The sequence below is a fragment of the Leptosomus discolor genome, chromosome 1, assembly GCF_034619465.1.
Source record: "Leptosomus discolor isolate bLepDis1 chromosome 1, bLepDis1.hap2, whole genome shotgun sequence".
NCBI lineage: Eukaryota > Metazoa > Chordata > Aves > Leptosomiformes > Leptosomidae > Leptosomus > Leptosomus discolor.
This window is the reverse complement of record NC_141391.1, coordinates 205355854-205381169: the sequence shown is the minus strand read 5'-3', so window position 1 is coordinate 205381169 and position 25316 is coordinate 205355854. Positions and strand designations below refer to the sequence as shown.

Below are 25316 nucleotides of genomic sequence, written 5' to 3'. Positions count from 1 at the left end.
GCAGTAACGTAGCCACTGTGCTTAAGTCTCGTTTGGGATCTCCAGGGTAGGGTTAGTGTGGAAATCCCTAGCGACCTCCAGGGATGGTCTGTCATTCCCTTACGTCCCACTAACAGGAAAGTTTCTGCCATGGGTGAGCATCCAAACGGCTCCAGTGAAAGCCGTAGGTATTTTGTGTAAATGAAAACACAGCTCCACCTGTTACCTTATCTGTTGGTATTGTAGGTGAAGGTGCTTAACACGCTGCAGGTCTGAGTGTACAAGAACACTTATGATTTTGTAAATACGAACTTTCTCACCGTGTTTTTCTAGGTGTGCATCCATATGAAAAACAAGATCACGTTAATGTACGATTTGTAGAGGAAACGGCACTCAAACACACTATGACGCTTTTGGGCCTCAAATATTCCTGAAATAACGTGCTGTTGAAGAAGGCTAACTGTGGTACTCTCACATAAAAGTTATTCACATGGAAGTGTGCAACCAACTTTTTTTTATTTGTTTTAAACTTAAATGTCATGTCGTTTTCCAAATAATCTGCAGTTTGTGTAGCCATCATTACCGACATAAGCTATCCAAAATACTGTTTGGTGCAACGTATTAAGGCTGAGATCCCTGACTTCTAGATAAATCCTAGAGAAACTCGTCTGACACAAATCCAGGTTTCCTATGGATGATACCTGTGGTTTCGTCGTTCAGTGTTGTAGTCAAGTAGGTGGAACTACAGCAGGTATCGAGGCGTGCTGTGAAAATTGGTATTGATGTCAATTGTTTTACCAAGATAGACGTAGCCTGGTTGTATCGTACAGTAACAAGAAACTGGTAACTGTTTACTCAGATGAATAAAATGATTTCTTGATGTGTTTATGCAAAGCAGGTAAGAATAACATAATGCATCAGTAATGATGTGGTCATTCACTGTGGTGGTCATGTGTTATGTTACGGCACTTCTGCCTTTGGAGTTGGATTCTAATATATTTAGGTTTGTAATTGGTGCAAAATACAATCTTCTTAAAGTGCATGTGAGCCGGTTTCATTTCGTGTTTGTTTTTTTAAGGTATGGGCAATATATTGTAGGCAATACAGGAAAAGAAAAAAGTTCTTTAGAAATTTACCTGAATGGTGGCTTGGACAGAGTTTTACTTCTTGCCTTACAGCTTTTAGTGTTACAGTTCAGACCTCAGCTTCAAAAAGAAATGATGTAGATTGTTTTTCCTTAATTTTCAACTTTTATTTTTATATAACCGAACCAGTGTTGTTTGTGGTGTTTGGTGGTTTTTTTAATGTGCTGAACTGTGACATTAATTTAAAAAATAGTGATTTATTATGTGAGAAAACCTTAAGTTCTGACATAGGCTTTCTGCAGCCTTAACTGGATGTATAAACACCTCTGTCAAAGTTTCAGACTATTAAACTAGTGAAACTCACTGACAATTTGATAGATTTTGGAGGTTTTCAGTAGCAAATAATATACTCTCTGAGCATTTCCACTGATGCTTCCTGTTCCTTACCAACGAAATAAAAAGATCCAGTTCTCGGGAGTGACTTGGCAAGTTCGTGGTCATTCCCATCAGTGGAGCAAGAGTTTTAGCTTTCTCAGTAACTGCATAGAGGGAAGGAATATTTTTCTCAATATAACTAAAATCTGTCTGGCAAGCGTGAACTCCAGTCCCAGACTGCTGAAAGCTATGTCGGTGTATTTGTGTAAGTGTTGGGGACTTTGTTCCTATCACGTTAATAACAAGAGAAGATTTTCTAGCCTTTCCTTTTTAATTAAATGTATTATAAAATATAATCAGATGCAATAAAACTTCACCTGGAAGAAAATAAGCATAGTGTGAAGATCACTCATTTTTCTTAACACTATAAAGTACCGCACTGCATTTGGGATCCCAGGCTCCTCCTAGCCACTGGATCCCTGACCATTAGCTGTGCTGCGGGCACTAACTCCCGCTTTGCTTTCCATATGGGACTGGACTGAACGCTAACAGACGTTCCTTCAGCGCGGTGTGAATGCTGTGGACCCGAGAGATTCAGCACCCGGTAACGGCTTCTCCTGCTGTAGGTGCTGTCTGTGCAGATGTCAGTTGGCTTCACGGCAGGTTTTCTGAAATGTCTCATGTTTGAACCAGGTTCACTGGGTTTGAAAGGAGCCAGAGCGCCGTAGGGCCGCGGCAACGCGGGACTGCGCTCGTCGTCCGGGAGGTAGGCGGCTGGGCGTTGCTCAGCTGTGGTGTGGGCACAGCCGGGCGCTGCAGCTTGTGCCTCTTCTGCAGCATGCTGGGAAAGAAACACGGTTTGATCACACGGTGATTATTTTCTTTAAAACTCCAGTACTTACCTGAGCCGATGTACAGAATGCCTAACAAAGGCAACGCCATTCATTAGTCCTTAGCAAACCAGGAAAGCCAGAGGGGTATTAAAAGGAAACCGTGAGTTTTTATTGACCATGCAGATGTGAGTTTGTCCTTTAAACAGTATACAGTTTGAGCCTGTAATGCTTTTGTCATTTGTGAAGAAAACAGATTAGATGAACTTTTAAAAGTTGTAGTAAGTGTGCACAGAACTTCTCAGGAACAAGATAATAGTTCTGATGCTTCAAAACGTAGCTGTATTTACGCTGACAGCAGTTCCTGAATAGTTACTGCAGTGAGCTTGTGTCTGCAGCACTGGAAGGAAACTGAGTCACAACGTGAGGAGAAGTGTTAATGAAATAGAAGTTTCTGTGGTAAAACTGGTTTAGAATAAGGACTTCTGCCTGACTTCAAGTTCTTTGAGTGTATGCACAGTGTATTCCCCTCCCACCTTTGTGCGCCTTTCAGATTCCCTTAGAGTGATCAACTAAAGGATTCACGTAGGAAACTAACTTCCCATCAGCAAAAGTTCCCTCAGTCTGCACATCTCACTTTCATACTCCCTTTTCTTCCCTGGGAGCTCTCCGCTCTGGGATCACTGATGGTCCCAACTAAGGAGGCACAGGATCCAGCAGCGTAGGATTTGAAGCACTATTTGGTGTGCTGCTGCCCTGCCTGCCCTCACTCTTGCCCAGCAGCCTGATTTCTTGCTACTTCTGATCTGACGCTCACCGCATCTCATGTGCGGAAGATGCTGAACTTATTTTTCCTGAAACCCACAGCCCACCTGTTGCAGCTTTAGCCTGAAATCAAATGGAAAGCCATCCTTCACCAGTGGCTATCTCACCCATCATCCCAGGACATGGTCACACGAAGGCTCCCTTCTAGTGTATTCTCTCCTTAAGAAGCAATGACTGGTTCTAAGTGGTGTTGCCAGACTGCAGTTAAAACTGCACACACCCACAATGTACCACCTCAGCGGTTGTCTCTGTCTATACCGTCATCTCCACTGACTCCTGGAGCTCCGTGTCCGGCAGCGAACAGCCACGCAGTGAACTAGCACAGCTCCTTCAGAAAGACGAGCTAGAGCAGTGAAAAGGTGGGGCTGAAGATCTCATTGCAACATAGGGCAAAAACTTACTTTAGCTCTGGCTTCAGCTGCTGCTTTTCGCATCTTCTCGTTGCGTAATATCTTCAACCACTCATTTTCTGTTTCTTTAGGAGGGGGAAGGCCTTGATCTATCCTTGATGAAACAGTCATCAAAAATTGTTCTTTGTCTCTCATTTCCTGCTGGAGTTTAATGGCAAGTGCTTGCTTCATGGATAACTCTCCAAGAAGAGCCATCATCTTCTGGGTTCTGTCCTTTATCTTCTTCTGCAGTTCATTTGTCTGGAGTAAATAACAGTTGCATTTCAGTTAGGGCTTCCCTTTGGACACTTGCTAGGTATGACACTTAGGTGGGTGTTAGGTACGTGAAAACAAGTCCAACTTGGCGAGGTTTTAAAAACTAGTTCCATACTTGAAGGTGACTTAATGAAACAGGACATGTGTTTCTGTATACACCTGGAACCACAGAAGCTGGCAGCCTAAGAAGCCACCTCTCCTCCATTACAAGGTACGGAAAAGCAAGTTTGTAATTACCTCCTGCCCTTCTCAGCTGAGTAGCAAAACTCCCCCTGCCCTCACAGGCCTGGTACCCTGATTCTCATTGAGTTTATGCACCATTAACTTGGTAATAAAGGTGTAATAAGCCAAATCCTGACAAGATAATTGAGCGATAATGCAGGTGCAGTGAGGCTGTGAAGTTATCCTTGCCGGCGGGCGAACAGTGTAACTGCAGATGATTTAAACAAAACAAAACAAAAAACCAAGGAAAATTACTCTTTTTTTATTATTATTATTTTTAAGTGACTAACAGGGAATTGGGAGAGTCAGAGCACTTGTGAATGTAACTTTTGGCACACTGCTATTTTTACAGGCATTTGTTAGCCCATGGCCATGATTTCACAAACCAAAGTAACAGCCATGTTATTTCTCTGTGGAAAATTAAAGATTTACTATAAAGATGGGTTTTGTTTTTAAGCCTTTCTGAGTGCAAAGCCTAACACCTAAAAAGAAAAAAATCAACCCTGCCCTTGTTTTACATTAATTACTTAGCTTTTTTTCTGTTTTTCACTCAGCTCTGCTCTATTTGGAGCTTTCTCATTAAGGAGGTGGGGGTGAGAGGATTTTTCCTGGTCCCCAAACAGTATTACTGGCAGTTAAAAGGAAATGGCTATAATTATTTAAAAGTAACTGTGTTGAAAATGCTATTTCTTTCCTGTGTGGTCCTCCCTACCTAAATAACAAAGAAACTTTGAACCCGATATCAAGTTTATCTTTTTTTTTTTTATGTTGGAGTAGAATTTACCTGGCTTTCCCTTATTTCTTTTTAGCCTTTGGCATGTTTGTTGTGGAAAGGCTGTTATGTACAAGTGCAAAGGGAAGATTCTGCCGAGTTTCTAAGCATCCACCTGAGAAAGAACTAATTTTGGTGAAAGTTACTATTTATAGTGCAACTTTCTTCCAAAAAGGAACTACACTCACCTAATGCTTTTGGTATGTCTATGTTGCTGTTACTACTAAATGTCTATAATCTCTGAAGACTTAACACATGATTTGCCTATCACTATTTCCAGCCACTTTTGTAATGTGCAAGTGAGTCATCTTACCTCTTGCCCAGATGTTATTTTATTTCATGTAGGCCAGCAAGCCAAGCATGCAATGCGCTGCTTACCCTCTTTGCTAACTGCAGCGTGTCCTGCTTCCCGTTCCCTGCCATGGCACGGATTCGGTCCGTCAGCCGGGAAATGTGCTCGTAGAGAAGCTCTGTCTCCAGCAACTTCTTCTCCTTCTGCACCAGCTCCACCTCTAGCTGCAGCGAGAAGGGTGTAGGTAAATGACAGGGGAAGGTGCAGCACAAGGTGTCCTGTGATTGCTTTGAGGGCTGCTGAAATGATGCTGGTGAGCAGCCACAAATAATCACCATCAGTTTTCTCAAAATTTTCACCCTCTGCAAGTATCGGGCCACAGTTGGTTCAGTTGGTTACGGTCAGTCATACAGTTCTTCCATACCAGACCGGGCCCTTTTTGGGGAGCAGGGGGTTACACTGGCCTTATTACTGCCTTGATTTGGTTGTCTTGAAAGCAATGTTTTTTTTCTAGTGGGGTGTTTTTTTCTTTAATCTTCTGGTTCCTTGAGCCATGCCATAATGAGAAGGCTTCAGCTCTTCCTTTAAATACCTTTTCCTTCCTGCTGCTAAAAAAAGAAGTAAGTATGGCCTCCAAAGACTAAGAAAGAAAGTACTGTGCAACTAAAACAACTTTAAAATCACAAGGAGATTGAAAGAGAACCTTTAAACTTATCTCATGACTCCAAGAAACCTGGCTTTTTAACGTGCAGGTTGGTAATAGCGGGCTGTGTTGTAGCCTGCTTGGCTATGCAGAGCTCCCTCCTGTCAGGGAATCGGGACAGTAAAGCAAAAAGCTCAAGTAATTCAAGTAGAAGTGCTCACGGTAAATCCTTACAAACTGGATTTCAAAAAGAGGACTTAGGTGTGTGTGTACTGCTCTGAGCTTGCTGTTACCCTAATGCCTTCACAGCCCCCTGTGAATCCCCCCGAGCACTAAACATGGTGGGGGGAGGAAAAATACCTAAGAAAATATGATAGTTGCTCATTCCTTTCCTTTATACCCCACCACCACCACCCCCCGCCACACAGGAGGTGCCCTGAAACTGGCTTTCATCTTGGACCTAATGCTTCTCTTTGAAGCCTCTCCTGGCAGCGGCTGGCAATGCTGCAGTGGTTGGCTGGCCTGGCTGCCGCTTCCATGACGGTCTGTCCTGTGGCTCCCTGTTCAGTGTGGCAACAAAGCAGTGCAAACAAAGCCTGGGAAGGTGTTTGTTTGGTCCTATGTCCCATATGCAGACCTTATTAAGAGGGTAGTGATGGAACAGCTAATAGCCAGTTGCAGAAGAATGACAGCTTCATTTGTTAGCAGTTTATTATTCTGCACTTATTTCCCTCTGCTGCCTTTTCTGTGCCTTCCCGTAGTGATGTGGGTGGGTCTGCATTGCAGTGCCAATGATGTGAATGGACCAGCTAGCAGAGGATGCTGCAGAGCCAGGTGTACCGCACAGAGCTCCCCCTCTCCAGCCTCTGCTGGAAGAAATCAAAAAGTCCAATGTCCAGTTGTCCTGGAAAGCAGAGGCTGGGCTGGAGTTCCCATTAGCCAATCATAGTGATTTTAATTCCTCTCACAGAAAGTTTGTTTTAAAAATAAAAGTTACCATTTGCTTTTTCTCAAAGAGGTCAATCACACCTAGAGCGTTTGTGATGTGAGAAGTGAAGTTACCTGCTCAATCTTTTTTAGCAGCTCAGGTGGAGATGGGTCCTTCCCTCCCAAGTCTCGCTTTCTACTGTCATTTGTGGAGTCAGCAAAACTCTCCTCCATCCGTTTAATCCTGTCCTTGCACTGGGAATACTAGCAAACAAAAAGTCATAACGGTTATTTTTTCAGACAAGAAGCCAAAAGCCTCACTATTACTACGTGATCAGAGATGGAAGGTCTGAGTGTGTCAGTTTTACATCAGGAGAACCGCACTAAAGCGGCTGGGGTGGCTGCACTGCCAACACCTGGGCTTGGAAGCAGGACTCCAGCCTTGCTGGAAGGTGTTGGGGATGCTTGGGCGGTGTAGGAAGAAGCAAAACAGCACTGGTCAAACACTGGGAAACATTTCCCTGCAAAACCAGAGGTGGACGTAGGTCGTTCTCCTGTCCTATTGAACAGGAATTTGGAACGCAGTAGATCGTGTCGCAGAAAGTCATCTCTATAATGCACAAATACAAATCAGCTTCATCTTATTAATGGTTTAAGTGTCTTGAGCGCTTGTCTTGACTCCTTCTCCACGTGCAACGCAACAACCTGAAATTGTATCTAAATAATGCAGCTGCACAGAAGAGGCGGCTTCTCTGAGCCACACATATCACGACAAGAGCCCTGGACTAGAAGATGATTTTTACCTTCTGAACGTGTTTGGGAAGTTAGAAGAAGGCTGCCCCAGGGGCTGATAGCTTCTTCAGCTTCTGCTGGTGGCCTGGATGAAAGCTGCAGATGGTCTGTACCGAATCACGCCCTTTGGGCCATAGTGGGGTGGGCTCGGGGCCACCCTCTAAGGCCACTGTGAGCAGGGGAGGGACAGAGCGCAGCCGGTGGGGCTGGGCAGCGAGCTGAGACCCACCGCAGCTACGACTCCGTCCTGCGGAGGGAGAGGAGCACCAGGAAGGGCGGAGGTGGCTGCGCAGGGGCGGTGGTGGGCACCTGCAGCTCACGAGGGACTCGCCATTTGAGCACGTCCCTGCAGATTTTCTCAATGCTAACAGACAAGATTTCCTTGTGCTGGGGGTAAGGAGGTTAATACAAAGGATTACAAACCATTTTTCTTTTTTTTTTGAAGAGAAGGAGAAACAGTGTGACAGTTGCATGATAGAAGCAAACCCTGCTGTCTGCCAGAAGTGGAGTCCCACCTGCTGCTTTGTCCTGAGACAAGGACTTTTATCCTCAGGAATGCACAAAACATTGAGATGGGCGGGGGGTGGGGTGGGGTGGTCTTCCTCTATTCCCTGCAATCTTCTGTTTAACCCACAGGATCCATTTAGGGGTGTAAGAAGGATACAAGTGCCTGACAGTTTGGTTGCAAGTCAAATCTGAAAGTCCCGCTTCCCCACTGGTTGGCGCTAAAAGTATCATCATCCCTACAGGCATCCAGGTTTTGTACATTACAGTTCTCAGGCACGTGTCCAGAAGTGACTCAGTGGTGACCCTGAGTGACGTGGTACTCCCAGGACCCCGCAAGGCAGGTGTTCCCTGACCTTTCTGATGCGAGACCTTCCCAGGGAATAACGCTTCCCAGAACACGCTAGATGGACATCCACGCTTCGCATAAATACTGGCTAAAGAAGTAACGGGGACCATTTCTTCCTGTTTGGACTTGCAAGAGTGACAGTGGTGGGGTTTTGTGCTTTGACATGCACCTGGGCATCTGTCAGCACGTTGTCACGCCGTCCTTGATCGATTAGCTCTAACATAACATGACCCAAGGAAGCTGGTACAAATGCTAACCGCTGGTCGCAGGCGATGATGATATTAAGGAAAGAAGTGGTCACCGGCTCTGAAAGTTATGAGCAGTCAGCAAAAAGACAACGTAAATGTTTAGATGTTGCTACCGGGATGGGGCTTGTTCACTGGACAAGTCATATTTAACTGGAAAAGGGAAAACTGACAGATCTGCTCGGATGACTACAGAACATTACCAGAACACTTGTCTTAAACGCTTCTTTTTCTGGTAAAAGCGGCATCATGCAGCTCGCTCTTTCACACTTTTACTGAGAGCAGGCGAAGTGAAAACCTTAAATAACTGTAATGAACAATCACGGTTTGGTTTAAAATGAATGCCGTTCATTGTGCAACTAGGTACTGAAAGATTTAGTTTAATTACAGACAACTAAAACTCAAGACTAATAATATACAGAGTGGAAGACTGTAAGAGCAGGACCAGCACAAACAACAGGATGCAGGTATACTTTCAATGGTGTTTCGTATCTGGGGCCAAATTTCTCAACCACTAACTGAGCTGAAAATTCCTTGCTGGAGCAGTGGTACCTTAATGAGATTAGGGACAGCTCACCAAGTAAAGTTGTGCAAGATTGACTATTTGATTTAGAGAAGAAGGACTATTGCAGCAAAAGACCTGTCCAAACCATAAAAAAAAAAATCCATAAAAAGTTTCATGTTAAACTTAAATACTAGACTTACTTTTAAATGCAGTATGAATTGGGGGTGATGAGAGGCAGGCTAATCCAAAAGCATGGGAAACAACGCACATTTAGCAAAACCCACACTATTCTGTGTTTGCTTAAGTGATGTGACTATAGGCATCTTTATTTTCTCCTCATTTGTAGTTTTTTCCTTGGACAAGACTTTATATGAGTTCTGAGAGATTCTAAGTCTTAAACCCAAAAAATAATCCCTTCTTCTTGGAGTGGATTTGATACAGAGGATAGGAAAATGCTCTACAAGGGAGGCTTCTCTATGTTTGCTTGTAATCAGTCAGGAGGAATTGCTGAAGGATGAATAGATGAGAGGGAATACATACCTAAATAAAGGGACTGGTCTGAAAAGTGGAGATCTGGTGTTTATTTTGGAAATCTCAGAGAAGGTAGGTGAGGTATGCAGACCACTAGAAAAGGGCAAATATCATACTTATTTTTAAAAATGGGGGGGAAGGAGCTATGGAACTATAGATAACTTCACTTTCTGAAGAATAAATCTGGAACAAAACATTAAGCTTTCTTTGTAGGTAGCTAGAAAAGAAAAAGGGTAGGAATAACAGTCAAAGCAGGTGTGTTGAGCCACACCAAACCAGACCAATCTCCTACTATGATAATTTAACAGCTATGTGGATGACAAATGTTAGGTATCGTACATCTTGATTTTTACAGAGCTTCGCTATTGTTTCATATGACATTCCCATAAACAAGCTAAGGAAATGGGTTCTTGATGAAAATGTAAGGTAAGAACTACATAAGTAGAATGAGGTTAAGTTTAGAGAGACTGCAAATACTTTTTGTAGGAGAAGATTGAAATTCAGTTACCTTGGTCTGAAAAAAGGTCTGAACAAAAGAGGTAAAGTTAAATAACAAATGCAAGGTGCCACTTGTAAGCAGGAAAAATTATCTGTACAAATACAGAATCAAGGTCAACTGATTAGATATTTTTTCTTTAAAACCGGGTCTGGTTGTTACATACATTTACATGAAGAGGAATCAATATGTCATGTTGCAGGAAAGGCTGCCATTGCACCAGGACACACAAGAGGAATGTAACCTGCCAGATGCCTGAATGAATCCTTTCACCCTGAGCCACTGATACTGGGCACTGCACCTTAAGAAAATGAAAGAGATGCAAAACAGCCCTGTAAGAGCTGATTAAAAGAAGCAGGGTTGCGTAGCCTAGCAAAAGAATGGGAGAGGAACATGATTAACTTTCTTCCAGCAACATGAAATGCAGCAGGGAAGAAGAGAATGATCCCTTGGTCATGTCCCTGGTGGACAGAATACAAATCAATATTCTCATGCTGCAGCAAGAAAGATCCAGTCTAATGCTTAAGAAAATATTTCTGCTGTTAAGGAATGACTGGGATAGCTTGCTGGGGAAACTGGGGTTTCCCAGTGGTGGCTTGAAAGCACAGCTTAGCCCTCTCAGCCATGACAGGCAATCCAATGCTGTAGTAGGAGCAGGATTGCCTAGATAAACTCGTTACCTCTCTAGCACCATTTTTCTATGACTGTGATGGTGTAGTCTGCAGATTTTCATGGAGTTGTATTAAAACCTGGACAAATGCCTCACACTGTGGGTCTCTGTACATTAGCTGAACTCCGAGGCATGAAAGTCCCATCTACAGCATCTTGGCAGCTCAGCAGGTCTACATGTTGGACTAAGTCATCATTAATGCTAAGCACCTCCCGTTGATGCCTGAAGGCTGGTTAGTTTTCGTGGGTCATTTCAGTCAGTGGGAACAGTCGCTTGATGTGCAGTCCCAGGTAAAAGTTACACAGCTTTATGCCCAGAGAAAACCACCTTAGACTCTCACCAGGTATTTTTTGTGTCAGACAAAGGAAGTATCTGTAAATATTTCTATTTTTAATGCTTTACACTGATTGTAACAAAACTACCTAGGCTGCATTACCAGCACTTGCTTAGAAGGTGTCTGGTATTACTCAGGACAACGGTATTTTCCTGTTCACCAATGTCTTGCGCTTCTGTGGAGATGTGCAGATTCTGATGAACAGTGTGTGAGTGGAACATACATCTGTGTGATGATTAAGCAGCTCATCTGGAGTAAAGGAGACCTAGGTGAAATTTTTATTATTGCTGAATTGACACACAGCCTGACCTGTGCTTTTCCCCTTCCCAGTGGGTACCACGGCCACCGAGACAGGGGGTCAGTTTCTGCAGCCTGTTGAATACATCTTTTTTTTTTCATACTGCCTCCGTTCATCATGTAAATCTATAATGGTACTGTAAAGTTCTTTGGGGTATGATTTGCATAAGGTATTCTACAACATCTATTCTTTTAGCAGAGCACACAATTTCTTTAGAAGGCCAGAAGTAACAGAACAGTGCAAGCACTATTTAACAGTTAGTCACAGCTCCCATCGATGCAATTATGAAAGGCAATGGTACACCCTAATTTAGGATTTTGTGCAGGCACTAACAGAGTATGTATGGAAAAAATTACCATCTGGAGATAAGGTCAAAAGTAAATGAGCCATTTCAGAAAGCAAGGAAAGAATGTCCTGAACACTGCAGTTTGTTAAGTTGTTTAATGTCAGTTTGTAACAAGAACTAAAACTTACACTGTTTTTGTGTAGAAGAAAATATATGTGGATTATATCATTGTAGGCAGCAGAGTTTCCAGAGTAGGTTCAGGGTCAAGTGTGAATTGAGTTATTATTTTAGAAATTTGAAGAGCTGAGTATGTCTCCCACCCCTCCACCTACCCCCATCAATACAGTTCTAACAAATTTTATCTACATTCCCATTTTTTCCCTATGACTCTCATTCTCCAGCTTAGTCATACTGACATTTCAGGCTATGGGGAGGCTTAGCTGAGATTCCGTACCCAGGAAGCGTTTGGCATGTGCATAATAAAGTGTATCAGCCAGTTACACATAAGCGTAGCAACTCTGAAGTTAAAAACATGCATCGGTGCTTTGCTAGACAGGTGCATTACTGAACTTTCTGTTTCAGTAAATCTTGTACATCCAGACATTTTTTTCCATGAAATTACACTAAATGTTAAAATACAGATTAATACAAACAAACAAAAAAAGGCTCTTTCCCACCCACCTGTGTCTGAAGTACCACCAGATGTGCGTCCAGGGCATTCTTCACTGGGAGTGCTCTGAAACACAATTTAATCTGTCTCTTTTTCTCAGCCACCTCTAGCTTCAGAAATCTGATCTTTTCATCCATAACTTGCATCTCAATATCTCCATTTCTACACAACATCTCTTGCATGTTTATTTTTTCATATAAAATGCATAGTTCTTCTTCTCGATCTCTGAGCAGAAGACCACTGCAATAAGCCCAAAATGAAAAGGCAAAATTTAAAAAAAAAATTACTCACATTCAGTCTATTCAATTCAAGAACATAACTGACAACCCTGAAAGATAGTAGTAATCTGGGAAAACGTAGAAAGGTTTCACAAACATTATTTTAGTATCATGAAAACATTTTAAATAGGTAACAAAATAATTACAATGCGAAAATCAGAGAACAAACAATTGCAAAAGTCTATCTAGTCTCTCATGTAATTAATTTTGTAAGTTCTGCTGACCTTCCACAGCATTCATTTAAAAATGGATTAACGTCATCAGGGAGCTTTTCATCTTTGCGTTTCTACACCTTGTCTGCGCACAAAGCACAAATGCAGCGGGAGGCTACAAGCTGTCAAGGCATTCAGTAGCCAAGCCACCATATTTTTTTAATAATAGTTCTGCAGAATGAACATCTTCACCCGTGCAGAAAAAAAAAGTCTGTATAAAGCAAAGCAGCATTGACATTGCAGTGAGGCAGACTGTTTAGTGAAACACTGTAGTGAGACAGTCTTTTAGTATTCCTAACTTGGAGTGCTCATAAGTTGAGAAATATTGTTGATTCATGAATGTCAAAATTAAACACTGCGTTACAGATCAAATTTACATGTATACCTCTCATTGTGTTGCTGAAGAGCCCTTTCATATTTTTTGCGTAGCTGCACAGTTTCCTCCTCAATGCAGGTGACTGTATCGGTAAGTGTCTCAAGATCCAGACACTGTTGCTTCTTCTTTTCTTTCATCTCATGCATCATTTTCACAATTTTGCAATAATCACTTTTGAGACTGTCTGTAATCGCAACATTATTTGTATTCTTCAGACGTTGGTTCTGCAATTTTCTTTAACATGACAGAAAAGTAGGAGAGCTTTTAGTCCTTTCAATTTGAAAGCAATTTCAGCAACTAAAAGCAGAGCTTAAACTAATTCATCAAATACACAAAGGATCTGCTATGTCACAGAAGCATTACAAGAAATAGAAAGACTCTGAGAACAGCTTTTCTCTGCAGTTCTTTGTAGCTTGAAGAGAACTGGATTATGGCCCCCAAAAATGCTACAAACAGAGCATTGCACTACAGCTCATTTGTTCCTCACTGGGTAGCCCAAGGGGACATAAGAAATAAAGCTCAAGAGCAGATGCATAAACTGTGATGCAAAGTCTTAACGTGTAGAAATCCTGTCCTTCTATTGAAAGAGCGGTATATAAATAATTTTGTGGTTGCGATTCAAAGGTCTCTAAGTTTATTGTTTATAAAACTGTATCACAACATTCACACAAGAAAGAAAATTCTGTTTCCCCATTTGACAGATGAGAAGAAAAATCACAATGAAAAGTTAGTGACAAGATCACATTATAGACCCGCAAAAATGAAGAACAGAACTGATTATTCCCAGCAACCTTGGTGGCCATTAGATGATGGTCCTTCACTTGAAAAACAGAGTCTTGTTGCCACATGGATAATTCGTTTGCTTACGACATGGAACTTAGAGTTACCACATTTGATAGTGGTAAGCGTCACTTCTTGATCAAGTACCACTGCTTTATCAACACTGGGGAGATATTCATGTGAACACACAGAACAGGTAGTGCAAGGAGAAGCATAGTCTCCTGTTAAAATACAGAACTGCAGATGAAATATCCTGCCTCCCCTCATGGGTTCCATCATTACGTTGCTGAGGTGCTCTGTACGGAGCAGTGAGCTACCTTCTGCTTCATTTTCCCCATGTGTGTTACATTTTCCAGTTCCACAGGGTGTTACTGGATTGAAGTAAAGTTCCATTCCTGAAGAAACTTTCTCTTATTTGGACTGACACTCTGTCTGTCCTCCAAATCGTGTAGGTTGCAGTTCAGAGATACTATGACAGTAATGTCTGATACTAAAAATATTTCCCATAGGCAAGAGAATTAGTGGTCATTCAGTACCTCTTCAGACTAGGTTTGCAGAGATCAAAATGTCTCTGGGATCTGTACTAGAGTGGGGTCATCTATAATAATAAGGTATTTCTGGTATCCAGACTATATATATATCCATATATATATATCTATATATATCTATATATCTATATATCTATATCTATATCTATATCTATATATATCTATCTGCCTTCTTAGCCTTGTTTTCCCCTCCTTTCACCAGTGATTAATTGGGAAGGCCTCAAAAATTTTAGCACAAAATGTCAACTTGTGAATCCTGACAAAATCACTTAAATCACTGAAGCTCCACTTCTTTTCTAGCTACCTCCAACATGACTTTGAAATCAAGCTACTCGGAGACTCACAATATACTTTGAGTGAATGTATCCTGAATGGCTTCTTTGCATTCTGGTTGTGCAATTTTTTTGGCACTGGAAGACAAAGTTTTGGGAAATTTAATGATTTTTATACTACTCAATTTTGCCTGTGCTGTTTTGCATACACAGTTAACTATTTACTAGCTTCCCGCTTTCCCAGCTACTGATTTCAGAGACATTGTCGTTCTGTCTATGTTGCAGAATATCATCACTAGGATGACAAAAAGATGGCAAAAAGACATCTCCACTAAATGATAGTCTAGGAAAAAAGAGTCACATGCACCTCCTGTTCCGCTGCATCCTCTTTGTTGGGAATGTACCCTTTCATTTTGACTAGGATTGCCTGGAAACTGAAACCATGTTTTGCTTGATCTGAAATAAACATTATCCAATAAACTTCAGTTTGAGCTTAAACCAAGAAACCCAGTTTGTTCTAATTTAATAATTAGACCGCTACATTACAAGCTAGTGACTCATTTAATAATACCATGCACCAGGCTATTGTGGAATCATGTATGGATTTGACCTCCTTTTGTCTAAGGATAAGCAACTATGAGTCCAACAGTGTTGTTCATATTGGATGAAATAACATGATAATTCAGATACAAAGGAAATGCAATGACAGTTTATCCCTTCAAAGGACAGGAAAGTAAGAGAGTAGCCAGACAAACTTCAAAAATGCTTCGTGCCATGCAGTGCTGCCCAAGCTAATTGTGAAGTGTTAGGGTGACAAGAAATTGGAACAGATTATGGAAAGTTGTTGCTAAATGTCTTTGAACAAGGTTTTACAAATCAGGATAATAACTATCAAGGATGATATAGGCATAGCTGAAGATGGATTAGATTATCTGTTAAGATTCTTTCTAGTCTTACATTTCTATAATTGTGATCTACAGCTTACTTAAAACTCACCTTTCCTTGGTTAGAACAGTATTCCTTAAATTTTTTATTTCATTTCCTAGCAATTTTACCCGGTTTTTGATTTCACTTGCTTTCTGCTGAGCAGCATGCACCAAATTTACACGTTTATTCCTTTCATTTTGGATAACATCATACATTTTAGCAAATCCTTGGAGTCTGAAGAAATGACAAGTGTGAAAGAAATAATTATTGTAATTTTATGCATACATCACTTGGATAAAAATTGCTTTTAAAGCCATTTTTTTTAGCTAATGTATTGTTGTTAACATTTTCTTACCGTTTTTGAATTTCTCTTTTCCTCTTTTTATACTCTCTTATTTCAAGATATTTTCTTTTTATTTCTTTAATAATATTTTTAAGTTGTATCTGAAATTTAAATAGTATTCAGTAAGCACTTTAGATATATCAAAGAAATATCTTCAAAGAAATGACTCAGAACAGCTGTTCCTCTTAGACGAGGAAAAGGCAGCGAGGTGAGATTATTCTAAGAACTTACTCTAATTATAATGACACGCTTTTACTGTAACAGCATTAAAGAACACAGTTTTTCTATGTATATTAGCTTGAAACGAGTGTTATTAATGTAGATAATTTGATGCTGCATCTTAAAATGCTTGGTCCCTACTGTTCTACTGTTTCTATTAATCAGGCTCTTGGTTCCACCACAATATAACTTTTTGGCACACGCGCCACTGAAATTGTACCTTTTCAAATACTCTTTTCTGGCTTTTAAGCAATCACTTATGATTGAGTAGAATGGTACATTTACATTCTGTTATGGCTCTGGACTTTTTGTTTTCAGTTGTGTTCAGTTTTTCAAACCCCGTGTCATTAAGCTTCAATGGACAGGCCTTTTCTCACCTCCCACTGGTACCAGGAGGAGGAGGTTAGTATTAAAAAAAGGTGGTGCATGCTGGGTTGCAACTCTGGGCATGTGCATGTGTTCATTACTTTGCATAGTTGTTTTTTTTTTTAGTAGTTTATGGACTGATTTTTACTGAAGGTGCAAAGCTTACCGTGTTTGTGTGCTCTATTTTTACAGACAGTCAAAGATTCCCAGAGTGCTAGAAGGGTAGCTTATCTAATTTATTTGAATACAGACATACATTGTGGAAACATAAATTTGTTCCCACATACAAACCTGGTAGTTAGGACAAACTGTGCAACGTCACAGCACATATATGATATTATAATGCCAGCAAACTGCAGGCAGCAAACCCAATAACCTGTCCTAGTTTCTGTGACAGTAGGCCAAGCTTTCTTTCCATCTTTCTTCACATTAATATAACAATTTACACCTGGAAATGTGTCAAGAAAATAAAAATTCTGCCTCTCCTTGGAATGAGTAAAAGTTCTGTTTATCTTTTAGTGTCCATATATTTGTAAAATAAAACACAGTTGTACTTCTGAGATCTCAGTTGAAGCTGTCTGCTTTTCTGCCTCTTTATTCCATAGGCTTGAAAGAAAATGTCCTTTCAAATACCTTATTTCAATTGTGGCATGACATTTTAATACACTATTGCACTGCACCATAAATTGCCAATAAAACAACACAGTATTGTGAGCTTCCTGTGTTGTGATGGAACTTCAAAGTGAAGTGGGAAACAAGAGTCTATAAGGCTCTCCTCATTAATGATTTAATTTCTCCATATACCAGCTTTCACTTTATAAGTTATCCAATAATATGAGATAATTTTTTACCTGGGCTTTCTGAACATCCCTAGATTTCTGTTCCCTCTCTTCAACTTTGAGCCAAGTCAGACGTGCAAGTCTGGATAACTCATCTCTGCATTTTTCCTGCTCTTTGAAAAGCTGGCCTTCTTCAGCAATACATTTTTGTAACATGTGGGCATCCATATCTGACATCATTTCCTAAAGAAAATTAAATTCAATTCCTTATGCATCGATGCATCAGTGTTGGCAAACCCACAGTCAGAAATACTTTGAGTTTCTCTGCAAAGTACACATAGGTACAGACTACATCGATTTAAAAAAAATAAACTATTGCTTTAAAATGCCAGCTGAAACACCAGGCAGCATCCTTATAATAACATGTCAAAATATTTTATCACCTAGAAGCACTTCTGTTCCTCAATCTAGCATGTCTTTCAGCTATTTCCCGTTGGGGAGAATGGTTCCTTATGGCCATATGATCTTCAAATAAGCTCACATGTCCATACTACACAATGGATGACACTGAGCTTTCACATTAAGAGACCAAATTTAGACATCTGAAATAGAGCTAAGTATCTAGATGCCAAGAGTTGCTGGAGATTCAGTCAATACAGCCAGTGAACTCTAAGGAGCTATTTGTTTTACCCAGTGTAGGCCAACCTCTTTAGGGGGAGGTGAATGGATGGCTTCCTGGGCTCCGCTGACTACATGACTAGATTGTTGTTGACTATGGTGGCACATTAGATTTATATCTCATACACAATAGTGACATGTAGATACCAAACGTATACGTATTCAAACACAAGCTGAATCCCACCTGATGATGCTAACAAATTCAAAGACAGCACAAAAAGAAAATGGATATAAGGGAAAGAAGATAAGGAGGTGTGATCTTAAGACAGTATGCCCGAAATACATTGTGTCTTATAAAGTCCTTAATATAGTGGCAACTACTAATACTTTCATAATCAAAACATCTGCATTTCCAGACTACATACAGCTCTGCTGATTATTGACAGACATCTGCAAACGACAAAAGTCTGAAGATGAAAAATGATAACGTTAAAAATGCTGAATTGTCCTTCTTTCAACAAGACAGTGTGCCATATCCAAATCATATTTCTACTTGTAATGTCATTAACAATATTCAGAATGACTTAGCCTAGAAAGTAGATTTGCTTTCTGCCTTCCAGTATGTGACCAGTAACACCTAAAAAAATTTTTTTAAATATGACAAACAAGTTGTCTTTAAAATTGAACAAATACTATTGCATGTTTTCTCACCAGAAAGTGCAGCTAGAAACTCCCATATTTTTTCTTCAAACAATCCCTTTATTCTCATGATTAAAACCAAACTGTTACAGTGAAAAAGCATGAGAAAGCAGAACTCAGCACCTGTTCAGCTAAACTTCTCTTGGTCATTTCAATTTCCTTCTGCAGTTCTCGTCGTCTTTCTAATAATACTCTGTTACTTTTAGGGATAGCTTCTGCCTACAAAAATAAACCAAGCACACTGAGTGATGTAAACAAAATACGTGAATAATGTAAACTGCAGATAACCTATTTGAATTAGTTACACAAATTAAGAAATTAATTTTCTGTCTCGTGAAAATAGCTAGTCCAAGAGTTCTTCATTGAGTAGAGTTCCTCAGCAACATATCCAAGTTTCTCAAATTTTTCTTTTAAGAATTTAACTATAAGCACTAAACTATAAGCCCAGTTTAAGTATTGAATTTATAAGGATTATGTTTTTCAGAACCAAACTGTCACTAAAAAGCAAATATTCAGAGGATTTTCTGAGTGAAATTCTGAACTTACTAAAGGAAAAAAATAGATCTACCACCGATTTTAATATCGTCAGTAATTCATTTCTGTGTAGATTTGATACATTTTTTGCTTTTTTTTATTAAAGTAGGATTTTCCTGTTTCCTCCATAGACCCTGAAAGTCAAAACTATCAACATAAACAGTTATGTACTATTTTTCTTGTACATTATGGGAAAATGTGTTTATTTTAAAATGAGGTGTGTGAAGGAAGACACACTAGAAACTACCTTCTGACTAAAATATATCTGAGCAATCCCGCTACATACTACTTGCATGATATAACTTGTAAGGTGAAAGGTTGTATTTGCCTCACAGTAATACTTCACTTAAAAATTCTTTACGGTTATAAGTAAGAAATAAGTACAGCAGGCTAACTATGCAGGCATATGTGGCCTCTCCGTAATTGCAAATCTGTCATTCATACAGGTGGGAAGAACATGACACCGAATGACACATCTGGAAGCTATTCAAAGGTAATACATGCAACCCGATGGTGTCTTTCTCAGATCTCAACCAGATGTTAGAGTTCAAAACACTATACCTCAATACAGATCATGAGATGCCTTGCACTTATGGTTGTCGCTTTATGATAATACTATAAAAGCAGATGATGTTCACCTGCAAGGGAAAGGGAAACAAGAAGCACAGTAAGGGTCGAACTGTGGAGTTACTTTGGTTTTAGCTGCCAACTCTGAATTTGACTAGACTTAGGTTTGCTAAAAGGTCAATAGAACCTATTCCAAGCAAGTTACTTTCACTCCTGTGGAGGGAGCAAACACGGCTTTTCTGTGGAGCATATATTAGTCACCACTTCTGCTGTGTAAAAGGCTGCAGTGTCTGTAAGTAGGCATTTCCACATTTTCAAGACGGGATTCTAAAGATGCCATCAAGTTATTGAGTCTAAAAGTAGAAAGCTCATATAAACATCTTTAATCCATTAAGGACTTTTGTTCACATAAGACGTGACTAAACTTAGGCACTTTTGGCTGTCTCTGCGTTGGCCTGACTGAAGAGAAGGCGTGCATGGCAAGGAAGAGCAGTTCTGCTCTGGGCTGGCAACAGCTGGAAAGGCCAATTCTCTTTCACACAGAATGTTGGTGTTTAGCAATATCTGACCTTTCACAACTTACTAAGAAGAAAAACACATTTGAAGGAAGTGTTCCTGTAATTTCCTTATTCTACAAACCAGTCACTCTGCACTGAGCATGTGATTTAATGTAAAGAAATTTGGGGAAGCACACTGATGTACTGCTGCTTCTGCAATCACATTTTTATACTAGCAATTAATTCTTGTGAATTTTTCACTTGGAATCACAACGAATAAATGTAAATCTGGCTTTTTAAGCAGTTAAAGGAACTTCAACTACTTCAAATATTTTAACTTTTCCTAGGTGTGCTCCCAAGTCTTCCAAATTAAAATAGTCTCAAGATAGCAAAAGCCAAGCAGAATCAAGCTTGCCACTCTAGTCTTTTGTACTCCAGTACTGCATTTGAACTGACCATGCTGTAGGGGAACGGTGATTTCACATTTGCTTTTCTAAAAGAGCCAAGAAAGGAATCGGGGAAAACACAGAGCATGGGAGGATGGGCTGAAACATCTATATTGCCATGGCCTGTTCGCATCAGGGTAGCATCTTGCAACTTTCTGGAGTAAAATACTGCTCAGCATTCTACTTCTACCTTTACTGCCATTTCCTTTCCCCCGCTCCTCATGCTGATGCTACTTGCAAGATGCATACAAGCCTACAGGAGAACCTGGCATTAGCACTGCGGGAATCCTTTGCAATGCAACTTAACCTTTAAGGGTCTCATTACAGGTCTCGCCCTTTCACAGTGTGAAGGGTTGGGTTGGGTTGGGTTTGGATCTCACCCAGGACTGTGAATTCTAACCACAGCCGTCAGTGAGTTACAGCATTTGATTTTAGTATTACATGATTTTGAACAATTGTGGTCCTCCCTCTCTGAATATTTCTTCAACAAGAACACAGGAAAAAATACCATTTCACAGATTCTTTTAGCTGATACTTGACAGAAACTCAGTATGAGCTTTAAGATCAAAGTCTGGAATATGAGTCAGCCCTTTAATCAATATTTCAGAAAATTCAGTCTAAAACTTTTTTGTGTAGTTATAGAGCTTTCCTCCCTCCTCCCAGGTGGGCTTATATTACTGGTAATTAATACACATGTGAATTCGGGAGGAATTTCAGTGGAGAGAGAAAAAATTTCTTCTTATTTAATAATATTAAATATTATTGAGTAATGTTTAGAGTTGTTTAAATAGCAAGGCTAAGCATGTATGAGTTTTGATATCATATAGTTATTTTAAAAAACTTTACAGTAACGTACATAAAACTTTTTTCTGTCCTGCATTCCTTAGAAGGACCAAGAAAAAATTCAAGGACACTGTGTCAAGGTAGGAAACATCAAGTCCTACGAAAAAATATCCACCTGGCTAAGCAAGATTAATTTTATAAGACTGACTTAAAATTTACACTAAGCAAGGAGCTAGTATAGGAGAAAAGTTTAAGAAAGAGAATGGAAGAACCAGTGATGAGAGGAAGATAATACAAAAAAAGTTGCAGACAAAGTAAATTTTTAAAAGAGAATTGGAAGGAGAAAAGAAAGGAAATGCTTTGAATAGACAAGCAGAATGAGACTGACCTTTAAAATCAGCATAGTAAAAGGCACAAATAAAACAGAAAAATCAGTATGGGAAGAGGAATGAGTGAAATACTAATGCAGGGAGGAAACGAGGAAGGTTAAATTTGAGTGGGAATAAAGAGAACATTATTTAACATTATTTAATACCAAACTTTATATAGTGCTAGTTTGCTGTTCCCTGGAATAATGTTAAATACATTATAAATTATTTACAGTAATGTAGAAACAACCTTCAATTTTAAAAAATATGTATATTTTCATCATTTGGGAGCCAGAGAGTACTTGGCTCTATTTTTCTGATACAAATTTCTTTGATGGCAATAGGCAAGTGACTATATTATTTCACTCATAAATTATCACAATTCCGCAGTGCTTTAAAGGAAGACATGACACCACGGTGCCAATGTAATCTTCTGGTTCTCCTTGATAGGATGCTCCCACCTAAAATCTATTTCTTAAGAATAGTTCAAATATATCTTGATGGAGTGTTTTTATTACAGGCAGAGCATCTAGAGGTTTGGTAGTTGTAGCAGCACTCTTGACACTTTTATATGCATAAGACTTAAAACAGTCTTCTCCCCTTCCCCCTTTTAGGACCAGTCAAAAGATTTCATAGACGGATTTCTTACAAGAAAATTTAGAAACCTTATGATCAATGCATTCATACAGACCTCTAACTTGAGTCTTCTATGCTGTGACTTATCTTGTTCCAAGGAATCAGAAATCATACTCAGTTGTAACTGCATCTTTTTTAAATTTCTCAGTTCTCTATCTTTCTGTGTTTGATTGTGAATGAGAATATCATGTTGCTTTTATTTCTCCAAGACACATTTATTTAAACTCTCTTCCAGAGCTTCTCTATATAGACACAGAATGTCAGAAAGAGGTAACTTGACCAAGACACATGTGCAAACATACATGATTATTTTAATGGGTTTTGAGTACTTCATCATTATGGCTGAGCAGCAAGATAAACTCATAAACTACTTTCACAAATTACCTGAAAAGTGAGCAATTTTATAACTTTAATCAATTATGGTATTTCTGATGATGTAAATGAGATCTCACAGTCTGTTCTAAACATGCTAAAAATTCCAGAGAAACTATTACTTATAAGAAGAGGAAAACACGTTTTAGTAGGAGAGAATATTTACATGTTCATTTCCCTTAACTATTTCAATTTAAAGTGCCACTATCCTTTAACACAAAACTTTAAAGGGAAAAAGCATTGCTGCTGAGCATATGGCCATGGTTACAACTACGCATCTTCCTCTGCAAAGAAGGAATCATTTGAAGCTTGCAATCAACCTAATAGTTTTTTTTACTTTACCAAGTATATGTAAATCATAATTCAAGGGAATATTAAAGAGGAGCAAAATCCAGTTTCATTCTCCCAGGATTTTATCAAATGCTCTGCTTTCTGATGTTGTTCTCCGAGACAGATCCTAGATTCCAGTAATTTATATAAACAATTCTGAAGTAAAAAAACTAGCCTGATAATTTCTAGTTCAGCCCAGTTGCAGCATAGAACTTGAAAACATAAGCAATACAGCAGAAAAAAAGAAATAGATCTTTGAGAACAGAGAATTGTTCACTCATACTACATGGCTTATGTCTACTACTCTAACCTGTCTGATAGGATCGCTGATTCCTTCTCTCTGCTAATTCGTAGTAATTTTGTCAAAGTAATGCATTCTTGTTCTTTGCTTTCCAGCAAAATTTGTTTCTCATCCAGTTCCTTCATTACATCTTCTTTTTCTTGCAAAATCTCTTCAGTCCTTTTTTCAATGGCTTCCAAGGTACCATTCAACTCTTTTATTTGGTCATTAAGGGCTTCTTTCTTCTTCTCTGTATCACTGTGGATATATTTTAACAAAACTGTAGGGGTTAACATTTCCACACACATATTTAAATGGCAAAATGTAAGTCACCAGTTTTCATGGACACACAAAATCATTTCAACATCACAACTATCTACATGAAATGTTTGAAAGCAGACTGCATACAGTGAAAATCTTCAAATGCCAATACAGTTTAACAATAAAATTGCAGATAGCCATGGGACTAACAGGGAGTTTAGCACCATGATAGCGTTAAGGAGAGTTCTGCTAAACTGGTTTCTGTCAACGTTACTAGGTACGCGGGTGTGACACTTCTAAATATTATTTCCAAGACTGTGAACTCTGGTTAGTCCATTCTGTGACATGACACAAGTGCAAAGAATCATTTAAACACTTCATTAATAGCAATCTACACAATGTATTGGTTGGTTTTTTTAAAATTGCTTCTCTATAACACTATAGGAAAAACTTCTTATGTTTGTGATGGTAGAGTTGCATTAAGCAGAGTAGCGAGGAAAATGTGGAAGAAAAACCATTATACAAGTTTTAAAACTGAGAAATTTAACATAGTCAAACAATTTCTATATTACAAATGGGCAGGACACACAAAAACTGCAGTGTAACCCTGTGCCTGAATGGGGTAAAAAACCCATTGTTCACAGGGATGGCAACTGGACTGTTAGGGTCTGTGATTGACCTGGCTGAAACTGCACAGTGCTAATTAGATTTTACACATACAGAAAGCAGCACATGTCATGCTGCTGGGGAGAAAAAACCCAGCTACACAAGAGAAAGAAAAGGCTGGCTACTGGCTTACATTTTCCGTGTTGAAATATTAGAGACCAGAATTCACATCAGGAGCTTACAGCAAAGCACCTCTGACTAAAAAACTGGTACAGAAGTATCAAGGGAGAATGATTATCAGCTCAGGCCAGACTGTTAGCTGTGAAAGCTGCTAGTTTCACTGGGGCCAATAGAGATAAGATAATATACAGTCACTTTTTTGTAAAAAAGCCTAATTGCTAGATTACATGGTAACATTATTTTCCCTTTAAAATCTACTAAGTAGACCTGATATACAGTAACACAGCACACAGTAAGATGGTTTAGCAAATTTTGGCCAAGCTTCGTTCTAAATTTTTCTTCGTTGTACTTAAATTTATGTTTCACTCAATACACTATTTTTCAGTACAGTAAGTGGATTTTAAGTGGATTATAGATCCTTTTTCAAAAGTTGATCCTAATTTTAACCAACAGCTATACTCAATCATCTCTATAACAAATGGGTGAAAAGAAGTCATAGACACATATTTATGTGTATATACTTATTTATTACAAGCATACATTTTTTTCTGATTCATCTTCTCCGTTTCTTTTCCGAGTTGTGCTGGAACACCAAGGATCTTAACTAGCTCATCCTAGTGACAAAAGAGAAATGTTAACTTAATAGCCTCAAAATCTGATGAGATTTCATAGAAGTAATATTCACCTAGAACTGCTGTGAAAACGGGCAGGAAAACATGTTTTTGAATTACTTGAGCTTGTCCT

At 39.4% G+C, this 25316-nt stretch overlaps 2 protein-coding genes across 2 annotated transcripts in view; one reads left to right on the top strand and one right to left on the bottom strand.

Moving 5' to 3' along the window:
* GSAP (gamma-secretase activating protein) overlaps positions 1 to 503 on the top strand; it is a 47023-nt gene extending 46520 nt beyond the window's left edge. Inside the window, exon 31 of the mRNA XM_086474344.1 lies at positions 313 to 503. Coding sequence (XP_086330470.1) covers positions 313 to 413 — 101 coding nt within the window. The 3' untranslated portion in view covers positions 414 to 503. The remainder of the gene's footprint in view (positions 1 to 312) is intronic.
* Positions 504 to 1863: 1360 nt separating this feature from the next.
* The window catches only part of CCDC146 (coiled-coil domain containing 146), a 66053-nt gene continuing 42600 nt past the window's right edge, over positions 1864 to 25316 (bottom strand). The window contains 13 exon segments of the mRNA XM_086462424.1: positions 1864 to 2280; positions 3496 to 3744; positions 5132 to 5269; positions 6751 to 6879; positions 12307 to 12535; positions 13171 to 13395; positions 15758 to 15922; positions 16044 to 16132; positions 17468 to 17638; positions 18836 to 18931; positions 22599 to 22785; positions 23556 to 23783; positions 25113 to 25186. Coding sequence (XP_086318550.1) covers positions 1864 to 2280; positions 3496 to 3744; positions 5132 to 5269; positions 6751 to 6879; positions 12307 to 12535; positions 13171 to 13395; positions 15758 to 15922; positions 16044 to 16132; positions 17468 to 17638; positions 18836 to 18931; positions 22599 to 22785; positions 23556 to 23783; positions 25113 to 25186 — 2397 coding nt within the window.